At 41.9% G+C, this 18,434-nt stretch overlaps 1 protein-coding gene across 1 annotated transcript in view; it reads left to right on the top strand.

Moving 5' to 3' along the window:
- LOC116490575 (histone deacetylase 4) overlaps nucleotides 1-18,434 on the top strand; it is a 207,768-nt gene that overhangs the window by 105,445 nt on the left and 83,889 nt on the right. Inside the window, exons 4-6 of the mRNA XM_032189907.1 lie at nucleotides 3,597-3,744; nucleotides 8,095-8,215; nucleotides 13,879-14,000. Coding sequence (XP_032045798.1) covers nucleotides 3,597-3,744; nucleotides 8,095-8,215; nucleotides 13,879-14,000 — 391 coding nt within the window. The remainder of the gene's footprint in view (nucleotides 1-3,596; nucleotides 3,745-8,094; nucleotides 8,216-13,878; nucleotides 14,001-18,434) is intronic.

Below are 18,434 nucleotides of genomic sequence, written 5' to 3'. Positions count from 1 at the left end.
TTATCTTGTCAGAGAAGCTGAGTGTGGGGTGCGGGAGGGGGGACGAAGCTGCTCTGCACTTAACCACACGCAGCGCTGAATGTTTGCTACCTGTTAAAATTTGCCTTGATGGCTTTAACTGAAACAGAGAAGCTCGTATTTTTCAGAAGTTTCAGTTTATTTTGTGCATAGGGCAGCTTTTTGTTATCAGATTTCCTGTTTCTCCTGTTTAGTCAGTCCTTAGTGGGTTCCCTTGCTGTTTACGGGTCTTTTTTGCGAAGCAACAGCAGACAGAGCCTTTTTTTTTCTTTTTTTTCTTTTTTTTTTTTTTAATCAGAAAATTAAATTGCAAACCCTCAAAATATAAAAGGGAAACTGGGGCACAGGCTAGCATCAGGAGACTTCTTAAAGCTTAGGGTTTTAAAGCTGCGCAGGGCTTTTTTTTTGCCCCGAAACACGCTGTGATTCAGTGTGATGGGTCTGTTCCCCATGGCTTTAATATAACAACACGGATAACAGCATCAGCACGGATGAGCAACACGAGCCTCACCTTGGGTTAGCATCACAAATCCTTATCCACGGGCCTCGGAGTGGGTGTGAAAGCCGTGCGCGGGCTGTGCGGCAGCATCGCCAGCGCCGGCACACCCTATATTTCCTGTCAATAGCGTCTGGGTCGTTGGTTTTCAGCCCTAATTGTGGAGAAATATTTATGCTGTGAGAAGACATCACAGTTCAGACGGAGCCCCACAGCGGGTTTCCTTCAGTCGTTTTCTGAGGCTTCAGCAGACAACAACCAATGTCAGGTTTCGTTGGTACAATTGGGGGGGGGGGTGATTAATTTTTTTATTTTTGTTTTTCAACTCCGAAAAGGTTTCAAAACTGTATCGAGAAGGGTCTTTGTGGAAACCAGGGTCAAAATTGGCCGAAACAATACATGTCTAATGAAATTTCTCTAAGCCACCCAGCTACAAATTGTTTTTTTCATTTACATTTCACTACAGATGTCAATGAAAGCACAGTTCCTTCTAAAGCATCATAATGTATGTAAACCATTGCGGGAAGCATCGCATGCGAAGCCTAGGAGACTGCAGATGGAGAGAAAAGGCTCCTGATTTCATAAAAATAACAAAACCTGTTTTAACATATTGTGCATTAAATATTGTTCATTTGCATACTTTCTATGGCTAGGTTATAAAAGCCCACCATGTGGTGGACTTGTTGGAAGTCTGAAAAGATAGTCTTTCTCCAAATGGAGATGTGTTAGTGGAAGCTGCTGCTTAATTATAAAACAAAAATAACTGTTTTTCTCTGTGTTGTGTTTTTTTTTTTTTTTTTTTCATTCTTGGTATGCGTGCGTGTTGGGTTATTTACTTTTGTAGCTTTTTAGTCTGATTTTTATGTTGTTTACATCAAATTCAATAGAATTAGGAAGGGAAGCATAGGTGCAAGCACTGCAAATTCTGCTCGCTTGGGTTCGGTGTTGTACAACAGTCTGCCTGCTTGGAGCCAGCAGCAGCAGGGACTCCTCGATCAGGGTTTCCAGCAGATAGCCAGGCAGATTGTAGAGTGCCACTTAGATTATTTTTTTGCATCTTTATATAGAATTGTATAATTTTATGTACAGCATAGCCGCGGCTGAAACTTTGATAGTACAAATGCACAATACCACAGATTAAAACGAGGAATTGCTGTCAGAAGCATAAATAGAAAATCTGAAAAAAGGAGAAGGAAAAAAAAAATCAGTGTTTGTGGGGTGGAAGTCTTGCATACACATGCACATATGTTGTCAGGGATTGAAGAAGGATGGAGTGAGACATGCTTGTGGGGAGCAGGTTCCCTGCCTTAATAGCCTTGGCCTGGCCCCGTCCCTTTCCACCTCCAGGATTTCGTGAGCCCCGAGCAGTGGGTGGCATCGGAGCACAGACCCCCATTAAGCCCAGGCTTGGAGAAGTCTCATCGATGGCCGGAGCGTATGCAGCATGAAAGGTTTTGAAGGTTAACACTGCCAGCTTAAAATCAATCTGCTAATTTATAAGCTGCCAACATAAAGAGTGCGGGCCAGCGTAAAGGGAGCGGGACGCCCGCGCCAGGCAGCCGGCGTGCTCCTGCATCCAGAGGGGTGTGCAGGGGAATCGGAGCAGCCTGGGGAGCTCTGGAGTAAGTGTGTGTCTTGCTGGAGAGGGTGCAAACAAAACTGGGAGGTGGGAAAGGAATAGTGCCCTTTCTTAGGATAAGGGGATTTTAGAGAAAAAAGCGATTTTCAGTGGAACTCGAGGTTTTTCACTGGGGAAGCGCTTTTTGCAAGCCCCATGGAGATCCATTTGCGCCTTGCCAAGCTGCGAGGTGCTGAGGTTTGCTGCTCATCACCTGCTTCTCTGCAGCCCTGCTTGCTCCTGGCTGGCTGTCAAAGCATGGGGTCTTATCTGAGCACTGGCAGGGGGCCCTGTGGGTTGACTTGCTGCCTCTGATCCCCAAAGAGATCCCCACAGAGGATGCTTCAGGCTGGGGAGCACCACCCCACACACATCCACCAGCTGTGCCTGGATTTGGAGACCCAAGGGAGGACTAAGGGGGTAAGGGGGTGGACAAGGACAGTGGTCGAGAGGCGTAGATGGCAGTTAAAAATAGTTAAAAATAAAAAATATGTATCTGTGAGTGCCAGGTAGAAGTTACCCATCTTGTTGACTGTTTGCTGTGTGAAGGCCTTGTAGAAAAAACACAATGGTAAACCAGGCTTTGGTGCTTCGACTCTTGGACACCCCATCTGATGAAAGCTTTGCAAATCCTGCCCTTAATTAGGCAGCCCGGCTCTCGGTTCTTCCCATGGATGTGTGCAAGTTGAGAGGGCTGGGGTGAATCCTTCCTTGAGAGACTATGGAAAGATTCCTCTCTAACGAAGCAATTCTCTTATAATTAAGCTCAGAAGCAGGTGGTATCGTGCCCACAAGGAAGCCAAGTCCTTTTGCATTTAGCTTAGGGTGTGAGGTTTGCGCAGCAGACGGGAAGTGACCGGCGTCTGATGAAGTTAAAACGATGCACTGAGAGACTTGTCCTGGTGTGTGGGAACGCTTCTGCATACACCGAGAGAGAGAAGGACCTTTGGAGAAACCAGTGTGCAAGGTCATATAATTAAAGGCTTATTCAGAAAAGCACGCGCGCAAGGGAACTGAACTGGTCTTGCAAAGCTGGCGTTGGTGATGGCATATTTTGGTTCGAGCGCGTGACCAGGGAGCTCAGTGATGTTCCCTCAGAGAGTACGTGTAGTTAAGACGTTGTATTGGGGGTTTTGGTTAAAACACTCAATAAAGAGAAAGCAAATGTCCAGCTGAAATAGCAGGTTGAAAAGCCAAGCCAAGATGAACTCACAGTATTTTGTGGTGGGGTGGGGAAGGATCCACGTGTGCCAGGTTTCAGCAGGGCAGTGGTGCAGGACAGCATGAAGTGAACCAGAAATCAGGCTACACAACATGCAGAGCCTCTGCACGACAAAAATGCCATCTTTCCTGTTTCTGTGACCTAAGCAGCATCGTTGTTGACTGATGGTGACTTCTGTCTTACTTTCTATTAGTCTGACTTTGTTAATTTTTTCCTTTTCCCTCGTCCCTTCTCCACAGCAGCAGCAGGAGATGCTGGCAATGAAGCATCAGCAGGAGCTGCTGGAGCACCAGAGGAAGTTGGAGCAGCACCGACAGGAGCAGGAGCTGGAGAAGCAGCACCGAGAGCAAAAACTTCAACAGCTGAAAAACAAAGAGAAAGGAAAAGAGAGTAAGTAGCAGAAGCTCCCTTGTTTTGATGATGACAGGTAGAGTAAATGAATGGAAGCCATAAAGCAGCATTATAAAGCTGAAGAAGCCTTCCTGATAGCCTTTCTACAGGGCCTGGCTGCACAGGAGCTTGTGTAAACGGTTAGGAGGTACTGAGGGTAAAAGAGAAATTTATTTCTATGCTTTATCTTCATTTTTGTCTCACTAAATGCCGTTTTAGCGTTTTTCAAAAGGAAGCGTATCATCTCTTTATTTGATTTAACATTTTCTGAAGTATTTTTGGCAGCATTCCTAATGGAGGCAGAATATTAAAACCATAAAATACACCAGATGCACGCTGCTTTTCTTTTTCTTTACTTTTCTTAATTTCACTCTTTTAGGATGTAGGCGAGTTCTCAGTTTTTAGCTTTAAAGTGTTTTCATTCAGAAAGTACTTCTTTCATGAGGTGCAGATTGTGGTTGGCTTTCCCATGTGCTATTATGCACTTGACGAGATTCAGTAAAACGATTATTGCCTCACAAATCCCCTTATCAAAGACACTTTGCTTGCTTGTTCTGTTTTCTTTTAGAAGTGAATGGAAGGAAAAATACCTTGCAAAGTTGTGCTATCAACTCGTTAGGGTCTTCATTCCAAATGACACAAGGAAGCCTGTAATGGAAGCAGCAGAGAGGGCTAAATGGTCCCAGGAGATGAGGTACTGTCTGGGGACCAGTGACAAGATAAAGCTCCAAGAACAACTTTTCTAGCAGGAAGGGGCTGGGGTCTAGGAGACAGGAAGTTTTGTTTTTTTTTCAGAAGCTTGAATTCCCCACTGCCTACGTATGCATCTTGCAAGGACAAGCTGTTGAAGCTGCATTCAGATGAGGGAACAGGCAGACCTACCCCAATATCTTAGCAAAGCGGTTCATGGGAGCTCCAGCACGTGTGTGCATTTCTATTGTGTTTTGTTTGTTTCTTCTAAGTATTGGGAAAGAAAGCAAAGGGTCAGAATTGAAAGAAAAAGAAGCGGTGTGACTTTCAGGAGTGAGTAAAGGATGATGACAATGCAGGTTGGCTTCTTCAGCGTGCAGCTGGCTGCCACAAGCGATTCCTCCCACTGTCCTCTGGCTGCTTTCTGTTGTTTTCCAAAATAAAGGCAGTGAGTTTGAACTGGGTGAGAGCTATAAGCACGTCCACTTCACCCTGCTGTTCTCATCAACTGTTGATTTGGTATCAATGTTTTCTATGGCTGATACCTGTCTATTCTCATTAAGATAATTTACAATAAACAAAAATTCCTGGGTCTCTTGTAAAATGACAAAAGCATCTGAAGCACCTTTTGGATGAAACATAGGTGTAGAGGGAAGAACAGAACTTGGGGATGCTAAGTTGAAGATCCAGTTCCCATGGCTACAGTTTTATTTTTAAAATACTTTTATTTAAGAAGTACTATAGTGTATAATCATTATAGCAGCTAAGCTCTCAAGAATACTTATTTTTCTCACATCAGAAAGTTTTGCTAAGCGTAACAGTTAAAATTGTCCAAATCTGAAATGAGGAGTGTGTAATAGATGAAGAATATAGTTTATTTTCCATCCTTCCCCCATCACTGTAAGAGAAAAATAGATTGCTTTGTACCTTCTAGAAGTCAACGCTCAAATAGAGCTAGATTACCATAATACCAGATGCTTGCTTTCTCATCTCGGGATCCTTACCCCATCCCTTGTGAACCGAAATCTGCTATCAGAAAGCTTTTGATCAAAAGCGTGTCTCTAAGAAAAGAAGGAAAACCCACATGAAACTGAAGGTGCTTTTTGTGCAGGGTAAGGAGTGATAGATGGTTGTCCCGTCTTTCCACTGCTACAATTGAACCTAAAACCAGTCCTGTGCATCAGTGTTTCCAGACAGGCCTAATCTGTCTTCCCATCTCCCTCCTTCAAGGCATGGACCATTCAACCCCTTGCTGCTCAGGCAGCCTTTGACTGTGGCTTGTTTTAGGCTTTCTCCTACAGGCTGGCTGGCTACGATCAGCCCACACTATCATTAAGGGCTTTCTCTCATTAATTTCCATTTGTTCTGCTCCTCTGTTCTTGCATTGTGCAACCTCCTCCTTGCAGGAGCCTGGTCCTGCTTCAGACCTCCAGTATTCTCTTCCCACTGCCCTTGCCTTGTCCCATATTCAGCTGTAGTTCAATTCTGGGACAGGATATAACCTCTTTTGTTGTGTTTTTTTTTTTTTTTTTTTGCTCTCTGGTTGTAGCCTGGCTCAATCCTTTGGCTCTCGATCTCCTGATTTAGACCCATCCTGTCTGTAGTACTTTGCTCATCGGGGCTCTCTTCTGTTTGCAGTCCTTATCAGTTGATCTGCTCTTTGCTCCCTGCTCCTCTCAAACACTTGGGCCCTCTGAAGCGTACCTGCCTGCTTTGCAGCTTGGTTCTCCACACCACGGGCAGCTGCTGCCCCAACCAGTTCTTGTTCACCAGTTCCTTCCCTCTCGTCCTTCTTTTTCTCTGCCATGGTCTCTCACTTCTCCTAGGGTTCAGTGTCTTGCTTCCTGCCTGTAGAAGCAAGATACTTTCCATACATACGAGCTTTGCATGTCTGGCTTGTGCTCTTGTCCTCCTTGCCTGTACCCCTGCACAGTGTATAAATAACGTCATGTATGGGCCAGATTGTGCCTTTTCGCCTTTGGCTTCCTCCTCTTTAATGTCTTTGCTGGGTATTGCAGAGTACTTCTGTCTGTATCATATCACTGCATATATAGTATGTTAAAAGGGAGTTATATATAGATATATTTAATCTTTCAACTCTCAAGGGTCAAGAGCTGAGTAATGGTCAGGACTTCTTGCATGAAAGCTTTGTCCATGGCTCCAGCATTGCCCAGGAAAGAGAAGGCCTACGTGTTTTTATCCTGTTCAGCATATGTGGGGCTCTTCAGCTTCTAGTTAAGGAGGAAGACGTGCCAGGGAAACTTTTGCAAACCTCAGGATCCAAAAATGCTTGGCTTCAGATCTTCTAAATAATGGCAGATTTATCCAAAACCAATAGAACCCAGCCATGTTTGATTATTTTTAAAATGTTAATAGATCAAAGATGACACTTTTTGGAGAGATAAGGCCTTTATGCATGAATTTGTCACCTATTCTGGTCTAGCCATGTGGCTCGCTGCACGATTTTATCTCCAGCTCCTCAGTTGAACTTCCTGCTGGGGTGCATGCCAAACCTACGTTTTGTAGAACTAGTGAGAAATGTGGGGCTCCAAAAAAGCAATTTTTCAAGCTTTTCAACTCTGCTTCAGTGGTTGAGCAATATTACATCTTCAGGCACTGCTTTATAGAATTATTGCAGTTTACTTCTCTTGTGGAGATCTAAAAAAATGTTTCCCTAGTCTGTCAAATGGCACCACATTGTTGAGCAGGATCCAGGAGACAAAAGATCACCCTGTCGTATTTTGAGTTTTCTACTCCCAGAAGAGCAGACGGTTTTCCTGGCCTTTTCATTTTCTTGTAGCCCAGATATTTTCCTTTGGAATTCGTGGTTTACCCTGTGGTATAGATGAACCATCATTTTCCACATGTTCTCCTTGCCAAACTTTCTATGCATTACTCCATCAGGAACTCTGCCTGCGAATCTGTTCTGTCAACTGAATGATAATTTTAATCCATCATCACAGTAAAACAGACTGGTCTCTATTGTGGAGGAAATAATGATTAGAAATTACACAGTTGACATTTTAACTCTACACTACAAAATTACTGACTTTTTTCTTTAAATGTTAGATTTTCTATTTGAAGAAATAGATTGCACACTTGTAAATGAATTGGAATATTATGTAGGTCTTATTGTACACAGATACTTTTGAACAAAGAGGTCCTTATTTACAAGATTTTTCAAGACAAAATCTACATATGAGACATTCGTTTCATTCCCCTTCTGCTTGCAGATGTGACATTTAAAAACTTGAGTGTACGCAAGACCTTTTCTTAAATACCTTTGATTAAAAGAAAGCTGGAATACCTAGTACAAGTGCTTTATTCGAAGTGTACTTCTATGCAAGTGTAAAAATCCTCTTCAGAAATCTTTTATAGAAAAATGATAAATCTTTGATTAAATCTCCATTTTCAAACATACGTTGTGATTATATGCAAAGCCGGGGGGGGTGGAAAGAGAGCTCCTTACTGGAGGCACTTTGTTCTTCTCCTTGAAAAAAAAGTTCTTCTATTGGACTGAGAATCAAAGATCTAATCCTGAATCCTTTTAGAAATTTTAATTTTTGAAGTATGCAAATTTTTGTTTCAGCTTTTGTCCAAAGTCAATTCATTAAATAACCTTTTTTTTTTTGTTTGTTATTTTTATTTTTGACATTTCAGGTGCAGTGGCAAGCACAGAAGTCAAGATGAAACTACAAGAATTTGTGTTAAATAAGAAGAAGGCTTTGGCACACCGGAATCTCAACCACTGCATATCCAGTGACCCTCGCTTCTGGTATGGGTAAGTGGTACTGGGCTTATCTTTACGATTCAGCCGGTGCCACCTTTTTCACAATTGCTGGAATTGTGGGGAATAGACCTGATATGTTTACTCGTCAGCTGTAACAATGATAGAACTAGGGTTTGACTTTGCTGATGAAATGACCAAAATTAATTTTTTGGAGGGTTTCAGTGTGAAAAGTTTTAACACTTTCTGTGATGTTAAGAGTATTTTTGTGAGTAGGGGTCTTTGCTCTCATTTTTATTCCGTGATTTTTCAAACACATGTTCTACTGTGAAGATCAACCTTTATGAGTTGTATAGATTTTTACTCAGGATTTGGTCCATCCAAGTGTTATGAAACTTTAAGAAAATGGGGAAATTAGGTTTTATGTTTAGTGAATTGCAACTCAAGGTAGTTGAACTAGCAGTGTATTTGTAAGGTTTTTAATGCTTACTTCTCATCTTAACCTCTTAAAGATGGAAGTTTTGTTTACTTGGTTCTTCTCTGTAAACTGCTGGAAACTTGAGGTACACTCCATCTCTACTGTAACCATAATTGCCCTGACATCCACATTTTATACTGAAAATTTTCAACTGTGGGTCTATAGAAAACCCGAATGTTATGTGGAGTGAGAAGATAGCAGGTGATATTATAATTACGTGGAAACAATGACTTCTTTGATTAGTTCTAATACACCAAACAGCAAATATAACCAGTGTTACAGGTGGCATTGAGGTACAAGTTTCAGTTCCAGAAATTCACTTATTTATTGTATAAAAGAAAATCTGAAAAATTGAGATGATTAGAAAAAACATTCACTACTAAAGCATTGTAAATATCTATCTCTCTCTCTATATATATATATAAGAAAAATGTTTAGGATGTTGTCTTTAGTGACCATAAAGTTCATGAAATTTTGAAAGACAAAAGCCAAGAAACTTTTGCTGTGAAAATTGTGTTCAAGTTGAGCATCTGATAATGTTTTAAGTCTTAAGCAATAAACATGTATACAGGGATGATGAGTTTGTAGTCAGATGATGTTTCCAAAAGTGAGAAACTAAGCTGAAATTAAATTTGAAAGACATCCCAGCTATGAGCCAGTACAGAAATGCTGAAGTGTAGTTGGCAGGAAAATTCTAACATTATTCCACCAGGGTGAGATTGAGCAATTTTAATACGTCTGTGAAAATCTCATCTGAGACTTCAAAATTGTATGGTTATGGCACTGGTTAAAGTAGTGAAACATTGGTAGTTTATGCAGAGGTAAAGTCCATTGAGTTGGTGTCAAGGATATTAGAAGAAATAGGAGAAACTGAATTTCATTCAAGACAACATAAATCATTTTTTCTGAGATAACTGATTTTCCACTGTTCTTAATTGAGACTCACCATGAAAGTTGGGGATTTTATTAAAAGCAGTTGAAGACCCTGTGAGGCACTGTATTCTCTGCCTTTTTTTTTTTTTCCAGTTGGTTAAAATGCCTAACTTTTAAGGCTAAAAAGATATTAAATTAGAATTAAGGATAGTAAATGAATGCTTTCTTCAGAATCTTTGATCTTTTGGCCTTAGAGAAAGCTCACATAGAATTGTCAGCATAGATGAATTTAATCCCTTAGAAAAGGGAAAATAAATTCGGGAGTGGTCAGAATTCCTTATGTTTTGCACACTTTTCAATTAACTTCTTTTTCCAAGCATCCAGCATCCAGAGAGGAATCAAAGAGCAGCAGTCCGTAGCATCGTGCAAGTTACAGGGCCAGCTGTGGTGCGGGAGGTTATTCAGCTGTTGTGTTCCAGGTTTCAGTCTTTTTCCCACCTTGTTTCAAGCTAATGCTGAGACCCTTCTGAATACAGATGTATTCTTTAAGGTTTATTGTGGCCTGTATTTATCTAAAGATCCCTTTCCAGTGATGCTCCAGAAGTGCAACACGGAGAGGCAGCATACAAACTGTTGCACAGGGGGCCGTCCTCTTATTTTCAGGCTTGCCATTCCCTCATCTTCCCTCCATCTGTTTCGTGGTGGGGAGAGGAACAGTGCTTTGCTTTCTAACTCAAGGCATGGAGAGGGAAGAAAGAGCCTCAGAGGCCTCACAAATCTTTCTAAGGGCATGCTTCAGTGATAAGTCGCAGGCAGGCAGACGTGAGCTCGTTTTGCCAAGCCTTTGAGGAGGGCAGGCAGCAGCAAGGCTGTGGAACTGCAGTGGGAGGTTTTTAAATGAAGCCCTTCAGTTGTTAAGGGACAAGCTGAAGATTTTAGTTTCCATTCTATTAAAAAAAAAAAAAAAAAGAACACACACAAAAAAAAGAGAAAACCTTTAAATTAATTACGTATTAGTATTTATTTGTATATCATCTCATAGGTTACCAATTCAGTTACAGAGATATTTACGCACATACTTGTAATGTGATTTAATTGGGTGGTGTTCGGATTTAACACACGCAAACGAGGCTTGCAGAAGATAGACTTGCTGCTCCTACTGTGAGCAGGCAAACCAATTAAATGGTAACAGATGCTGAAATAGTCTCTTAAATGACACGCCTGCTTTTAAGCACTTCCTTTGGTATTATTAAGGTTTGCGAATTCCTTTAAAAATATTTAAAAGCATTGCTTGAAAACAACAGATCTCTTAAGGGTATTGAACACCGCAGCAGTTCTGCGTCAATGCCTTTGACATGAAATACTCACATGTGAAATATCGTTTGTGTCGTTGCCCTGACTCGCTTGGCCTGGTTTGGGTTGTCCATAGAGCTGTGCAGATGCGTTTACCAACAATATCTCACATATCATTAAACTTCACTCAATGCTGTTGCCGGTACAGAGCCGTTGAGTGTTTATAATCAGTGAATATTTTCTAATTAATCACAAATGTGGAAGGACATTGATACACACAGACCCTCAGATGCAAAGCAACCAGTTGTAGGGGTTTTGCAGAATATGGTCATGGTCCGAAGGATCTGCTACACGAAAGGAAGATGCGATGCTCAATACTATTTCTTGGATGCTTTCACAGAGGTCTTGCTCAGTCTTCAGCTCTATGCTGTTCAATCCATTTCGTAGCCTCTTTAATATATGCAGCTCCAGTCTATATGTAATTGTTTAAAATTGCTTTGTGGACTATAATTTTCAGATTGTGTTAATGATAGGCAACAAAAGAAGAGGTTCTTTTGAATTTCATTGTCAGACTGTCCCTCCTGTGGATTCTGAATCTGCTGGACAGCCCTGCTCGCAAGAGGTTTGGCTCTCGAAGATACTTAACATAAATAAGAGTGGCTTAACAGGAACATAGACAGAGCACCTCAGGCTTAACAAGCAGGGCTATTATTTCCCTAGGAAGTTTTCAGAAATGTGCTTGGGAAGTAGCCACTCAACACAGTAACAATCATGAAAGGGAGTTTAGCTGAGTATTTGCATGTTAAGAAGATAGAGAGAGATAATTACGCGTTAAGTTATTCCAGCGTACATGGATGTTGGCATTCTCTGTACCCAAAGCATTCTAGCACAGATACATACGTTTGAATATATATTCAGTTTGCATTGCATGAATGTGTTTGAAGTGTCACGCATGCTTTGCTGCGTGCGTAGGTTTTTGAAGGACCTCACAGCCCAAAGAACAGGGAATGTGTTATGTGGAGGTATGTACTTCCAGGAATGCCTGCAAACTCGATTTAGGATACAATTTCATCTCTTTCAAGACCTCTGAAATTCTTGAACAGGCATGCAGACCCAGTGCATTTTGCTCGAAGCAGTGTAGGGTGTTGGATCCCAGTCCTCGAGCAATATAATGTATTCATGTTTGCAGAGTTAAATATCTGTCATTCAGCAACTCCAAAGCACATCTAAACAGGCCCTTTGAGTTCCTGCGCATTCCCTAACAAAGTGATGAAAATAGCTTCAATGTACATGATTGTTCAGCTTAAGTCATGATTTAAAAAAAAAAAAAGGAGAGGGGGGGAGAAAAAAAAAAAAAAAAAAGAAAAGAAAAGTCTATTGCTTGTATAGGCAAGAGCAGAAATGCCATTGTGTGACATGGTGGGTTTGAGGGCTCTTGGCTTGCAGAGCCTGGGCTTCCTGTTTGTGAAACATCTCTCTGTGCAGCCTTCCTATGGTATGAGCAGATCTGGGCAGAGAAAGCGACTTCTGTTTTCGGGAGGGATTCAAATATTTTTCAGTTTGGTTCTGTTTTGATTTCAGGTGATGATTAAACTGAGCGTGCATGTGGGCATTTATTGGTGCGAATGTAAAAAAGTACGTGCAAAGATGTGTGTGAATGCTAATGTGTAATACAACAGAGCGAGGACAAAAAATTATTTAGCCTGTGTTTACAGAGAAGTTTGGAATATAAAGGGGGGAGGATTAGGAAACCACAGTGAATCATACTGCTTGCTAAGAGCTGTTGGGATGAGAATCTTGATGCAGATATTTGAATAAACTTTTCAGAGGTTTTTGTAACAATCATGTAGAAAACTCTTGATGCAGTTTCCTGGTATTTTTTTCAGTCCCTTATATTTTGAAGGGTATAACTTTGTATTGGAATTGATACAATACTCATCAAGCAGCCTACCTCTGATTGGAGTTTTCAAAAGTTCAAGGAATTGGATGAATTGGTATAATTTTCAAATGGGAATGGCTCATTTTTGATGCTTAAAGAACCTTTTGTAGCAGAATATTTTAATCAAGGTCTCCAAGAATGCCTGATTATTAAACAATGTAGAATTTCAAATCTTCACTTCTTTTGGTGAAGTGCTTGCTTGGTGTTGTCCCATATTGTTTAATCATTTAGAGAAGTAAAACAGGGTTTAAGTTCTGTTTATTTGAATTTAAAATGTAAAATTGTTTGATAGCTGCATGGCTGTCACCTGTATCGCTAAGTCACTTACTCTGTTGATCTGCTGACATAAAAAGTCTGGAGATTTCCAGAAGTCTGTACTGATCGGGGTTCAAAGAGCTCCTGAGAAATGGCAAAGCTGGACACAAGTCGTTAAGTAGGAAAGATGCAGCCAGCAAGCTGGTAGGAGGTTTAGAAAACACTTTCATTATTTAATATCCTTAGCCAACAGCATGTGATTTACTTCCAGCAAGCAGCCTGCTCAAACAAAGCTCTAAATTATCAGCCTCTACAAGTTAATCTGGAAGGGTGTTGAGTACTTTGGCCCTGTCACTGCGAAGTGCTTGGGTGAGGATACGGCGAAGCACAAGGCAGAAGACCCCCTATGGTTGCTGCTACCCAGCTGATATATTTGGCCCCTAATGTGCTCATCCTTTGGTTTTATTTCATCCTTAGGCTTTCTCTCAGGGTTTTATTCAGTAAGGGAAATTGTTCATTCGTGCTGTGGTTGAGGGGAATAACGACACCCATGCTTAGCTTCAAGGATATAACTTACCAAAACCCAGCTCAAGTACATGCTTGAAGTTATGGTAAAATACCTTAATGAGTTGTGCCTTGCTCAATGGGATAATTCTTCTGCTGAAAATTAAGCATATGTTTAGTTACCTCTCTGTATATTAGACTTTAAATGATCTTTCAGTTCTTTTCAGCATGAGTGCCTAGAGTGCGAAAGCTAGTGCCAAGAGATTTCCCTTTTTGTTGTTCACAGAGGAGCAGAGAAGGTGAAGCTGCTTTCGTTCCCTCCATGTTTCACTTGGGTAAAGTTTCTCCCTTCTCTTTCTCTTTCCATCTGTGTAGGAAGACACAGCACAGCTCTCTGGACCAGAGCTCCCCACCCCAAAGCGGCGTATCCGGCACCTACAATCACCCTGTCCTGGGCATGTACGATTCCAAAGATGACTTCCCACTCAGAAAAACAGGTAATGCTCACATTGATTTTCTGCGCTGCCTACTGTCTTTACCGTGACGTGCTGCCCTTATTTTGAAAAAGGAAAAAAAAAAAAACCAAAACAAAACGCTTATGTAACCAAAAAGCTGTATTTCATGGAGTGATTTATTTAAGAAGCACTCACTCCACCCTGCTCTCCCTCTCCCCCTTTCAGCTGTCACTGAGTGAGCAGTGTTAGAGGGAGCCTGGGATCGCTTTGGGTGTGCAGGCTTGCAGAGCTGCATGCAGAAGACAGCTTCGTTGTGTGTCAAAGTTTGTGAGATGTTTTCACAAAGTCAGAACTAATACAGAGATCTGCGTGTCTGAAGTCGAAGTATGTTTTGCTGAGTGAGAAAAGTACCAAGAAAAGTTCATTTCTTCTGGGATTTGCATTTTATATACAAGTTTATATTTAAAATAAATAAAAATGTTTCTGCCAGTCAAAGCGTAGGGACTTCCTGCAAGGGTTTTGGTTCACACCTAGACAGTTATTTCTCAGTTAGGTTTTTCTCTGCATGGTGGCTAAGCAGGTCAGTTATTTCTCAGCTATATATTATGTAAACCAGTTTGTTTTGGTTGGCCGTGGTCCTCAGCTCCATATCACATGCCTAAGCCAACACAGCCTCAGCTTCTAAGCCTGCAAACTTGTGATCGTCAGCAGCTTCCTTTGGGGAACAGCTAAACTTCGAGGAGCTCACCCCAATCTGGGGAGCACTGCTGCTCACATAGATGGTACAGACAGTGCGGTGTGTTGGAAGTTGCTTTGGAACAGGAAAAATCTTTCATTGGAGGATGGAATAGGGTTAAGAGGAAAGCAGAGGTGTAATTCAACTTCACACGTTCTGCGTGTGCTGCCTAGGTGTTTCTCAGGTATGCTTTGTGGATCTTCAAACGTGCAGGGATGAGCACTGGTAGTCAAAAAGTGTGTCATCCTTGTGGTAAAGAACGGTGATGAAATGTTAACCAAACCTCCCTATGGGTTTTCTGGTGCCTTTGCTCAAATTAGCTGCCCTAATCAGTTCCAAAGAACTGGCTGCACCCCTATTTCCTCACAATTTCTTCTAGTAGTTAAAAGTAGAGCAGGTCTTTCACATAGAGGGAATGTTTCAACACAATTCTCATTATCTCTGTAAATTGTTGTGAAGGTGTTTTTTTTCCTTCCTCCATCTGACAAGAAAAAAAAATAAACCTCTGCACTCCTGCCCTGTGCCTCCTGCCTCCCAGCTCTGTGCCTTAGAAGAGCTTTTGGTGAACTTCTCTTTCTGGACCATAGCGCCTGTCCTGCTGGATGGACCTGTGGATGAATTCCTGGCTGCTGTGCAGTAGATGGTCTTCCCTGTCACCAGGGTGAGCTGGGTGGAAGGTGCCAGACACTTCAGCTGCACAAGAATCAATTAAAAATTGGCAAGCCCTTTGCAGGATGGAGGTTCTTCTGTTCTTCCTGTGCACACCCTGTGCCTTTGCTTGGGGTGGTTGGGGCTGCTGGCAAGAAAGCGAGCCCTTTCTGGAGGACTCCAAAGGCAGAGCTTAGAAAACAGGATTTGCTGAAGGACAGGGCATCCTCTAATCTCTGCTTCTAGATAATGACAGACCGAACACCACGTTAGGTGCAGCAGACGCTGCTGCATCATCAGCGCCCCGGACAGCCGAAGAGACGCTGTCTGGGCTTCAGGACGTGGCCTTTCATAGGGAGGGTGAGCTCTGGTGGAGGACTGCCCTCAAAGGAGACTTCCTCCAGTTCTAAAGCCGTCAAAGCATAAAGATGTGCTTTGCATACATGCCTGCCTGGCAGGAGAAACTGCTGGGCTGCTAGCAACCCCTGCTGCCTTTCACTTCTGCTCTGCTGAAGGCTTTCAGTCTCCTCTGGGAAATCACAGCATTTCCACACAAGGAAGCATCCCTTGGCATCGTACCCGTTGCACAGGGCCTGTGGACAACATGATTCCAAGGCCTCTCTAGCTCTCTGTCTATTCCTTTCGAAACCAGGTGTTCAATTTCCAGGGAATGTGTGTTAGCACCCTCACAGCATAAAAGGTCTTTGATCAAAAAAACTCCCTTTCTCATCAACGTAGGGGTCCTTCCTTGTCAGTTTTAGTTTGAGGATAGGTTGCCCTTCTCACTCCAAATGTTCTAACAGTGTATTTCTGCAGGAAAAAGGAAAGAGTGTCTGCACATCATGCCCCTTTTCTGTTTCCCAGACTGAGTTCCGAATAAGACTCTGGCTGATAAAAGCCCTGTCAGACAGGGTGAATTAAGGATGATAAATCTATCTAATAGCATTATTAAAAATCATTGTTATTTTAAAACAGGAAGATACTTAGCTGATTTTGTTTTTCCAGAACACTGATGCTTCTTCTTTGTGGGCATTGGCATTAATCTTTTGGGGATTGGTATGCGATATGTACGTGTTCAGGTTGCAAGGTTCAGGGGAGATTTTTTTTTTTTTTCTTTTATTTTCCTTTCAATGCAACAGCACTTCAGTCTCTGGCACAAAGATATCCTGCAGAAATCCCATTGCCAAGAAAGTTAAGTTGCTTGGAGAAGAAAGACTCCTGAACAGTCTGGTGTAAACAAAAGGCAGGGAAGGCTGGAGCCCATCCTAAATAAAGTTCTTTATTACGAGTGAGCTTTTCAGATTTTTGGCACCAGTCAAAACTCTGGCTTTGTGTTTGTAATTTAAAACCACCATATCGTGTAGTCCAATTTTATTAAATTAGATTAAATATTTGCAGTTCAAATAACAGAGTCCATCACAATACAGTTCTGATTACCAGGACTGGAATCCACCCAACATCATTGTTAGGGACAGGGGGACTCGGGGCGCTGCGGGAAGGCAGTTCGAGCGATCATTTCTTCTAGGGTGCGTTTTCGGAGTTGGCAGCATGTCCTGCGTGTTGAGAAATTGTTCAGGAAGAATAAACATGTAATTGCACTGGGTTTTAAAAATACTACCTTTCTTTACTGTCTGATTGTTTAAAGCATCGTGACGTGGAACAGATTATACTTATCCCTCTGCGCACACTTGGCAGTAACTTGCCAGTCCAACGCTCAAGTGTGAATGTTGCGTAAGAGGCATGGTTAGCTGGCCACCCTCACTTGTGTAAAAGTAGATGTGTGCATGAATAATGCCTTAAGAGTGCTTGAAAACATTCAACATGTGAAGCAGTAAACACTTGCAACGTGTTCCTAATGCATCCTGCCCCCTGAAATCTTACCCTGTGGGATTTGTTTTACCAAATTATGTTCCAGTTTCTTGGCTGTTTGGTTTCTGCGTGAAATTGTTGTACTGCGAGGCTGCTGACTGGTACAGTTACTAATTGCTTGAATCCCGCTCTTAGTCTGGCTGTGGGATGCATTTTGCTTAGTTCCCTCTGTCTAAACTCTTCGGGGCTTTCCCTTTTTTAACTTAAACTGAGAACAGTTTTCTCCTTTTGCTTTAAATAACTTAATACAAAGATTTGTTACTTCCCCATCAGTAGTTTCCTTTACTATATATATACAGACTTCCCCCAGTGCATGCATTTTCGCAATAGCTATCAAGTGGGGAAAATAAAAGCGACCTTTTCTGCTCCCAAGACAAGTTTGGTGTCTTGCACATGTAGTGAGGCTTCACTGTGCTGTGTAGTGGGACCCTGCAGGAGAACCCCTGGAGTCTTTTGTAGCTGGCTTGATGACCTCAAGAGTTGTTTGTCAACAATTTCGCTGAAGTTATTTTTAATACAGCTTTTCAGTTTTATTTTTCTAAGAATATGGTAGCCTTATTTTCTCCCCAGGAACAAGGTTAGTTACGGTGTTTCCTGCTTTTTAGAGTTTGATCAATGGTTTTAGTAAAATATGCTCTCAATTAGAATGCTGAAATGACCAACATATCATCATGATTCATAGACGCCTGAAGAGGACTGTTTAACTTTTTAACATGCTTTTCCTCTTGATTGCAAAAGTTTTGTTGTTTGTTTGTTTCTAACCATCCTATGTGGGGCTGGACCATGTCCTGTCAGACACTAGCTTTCCTACTTGCTCCTGCAAAGAGAGTGGGGATTCCTGCCGTTCACTGGGACTTGACAGTTAATCAGGATTTCTAACGAAAGCCATGGCTTTTCAATTAGTTGTCATTGCAATCAGTAGTTTTGCCAAACTCAGCACCTGCTAGAATTGCCTGGTCAACACTCATTGAGCTCACTGGGATGCATGAACTGGAAACATTTCCCTGTCTATGTATCTCTATTTAAACCTGACCCCAACGTGAGGAAAACAATCCATTTATTTGAACCACTCGTAAAAGATGCTCTCTGGAGCTGTAAGTGTAAATGTGGCTGCATGTGTGGGAATCATCCATACAGGCTGTGAAGCAGGCTCAGATCTTGATGTGTTTTTGCTCCTGCTGTTGGATAAAGCAAATGTTCCCAAGACAGCCACCATCCTTCAG

Source organism: Aythya fuligula, chromosome 6 (assembly GCF_009819795.1).
Source record: "Aythya fuligula isolate bAytFul2 chromosome 6, bAytFul2.pri, whole genome shotgun sequence".
NCBI lineage: Eukaryota > Metazoa > Chordata > Aves > Anseriformes > Anatidae > Aythya > Aythya fuligula.
This window is presented reverse-complemented; position numbering and strand designations above follow the sequence as displayed.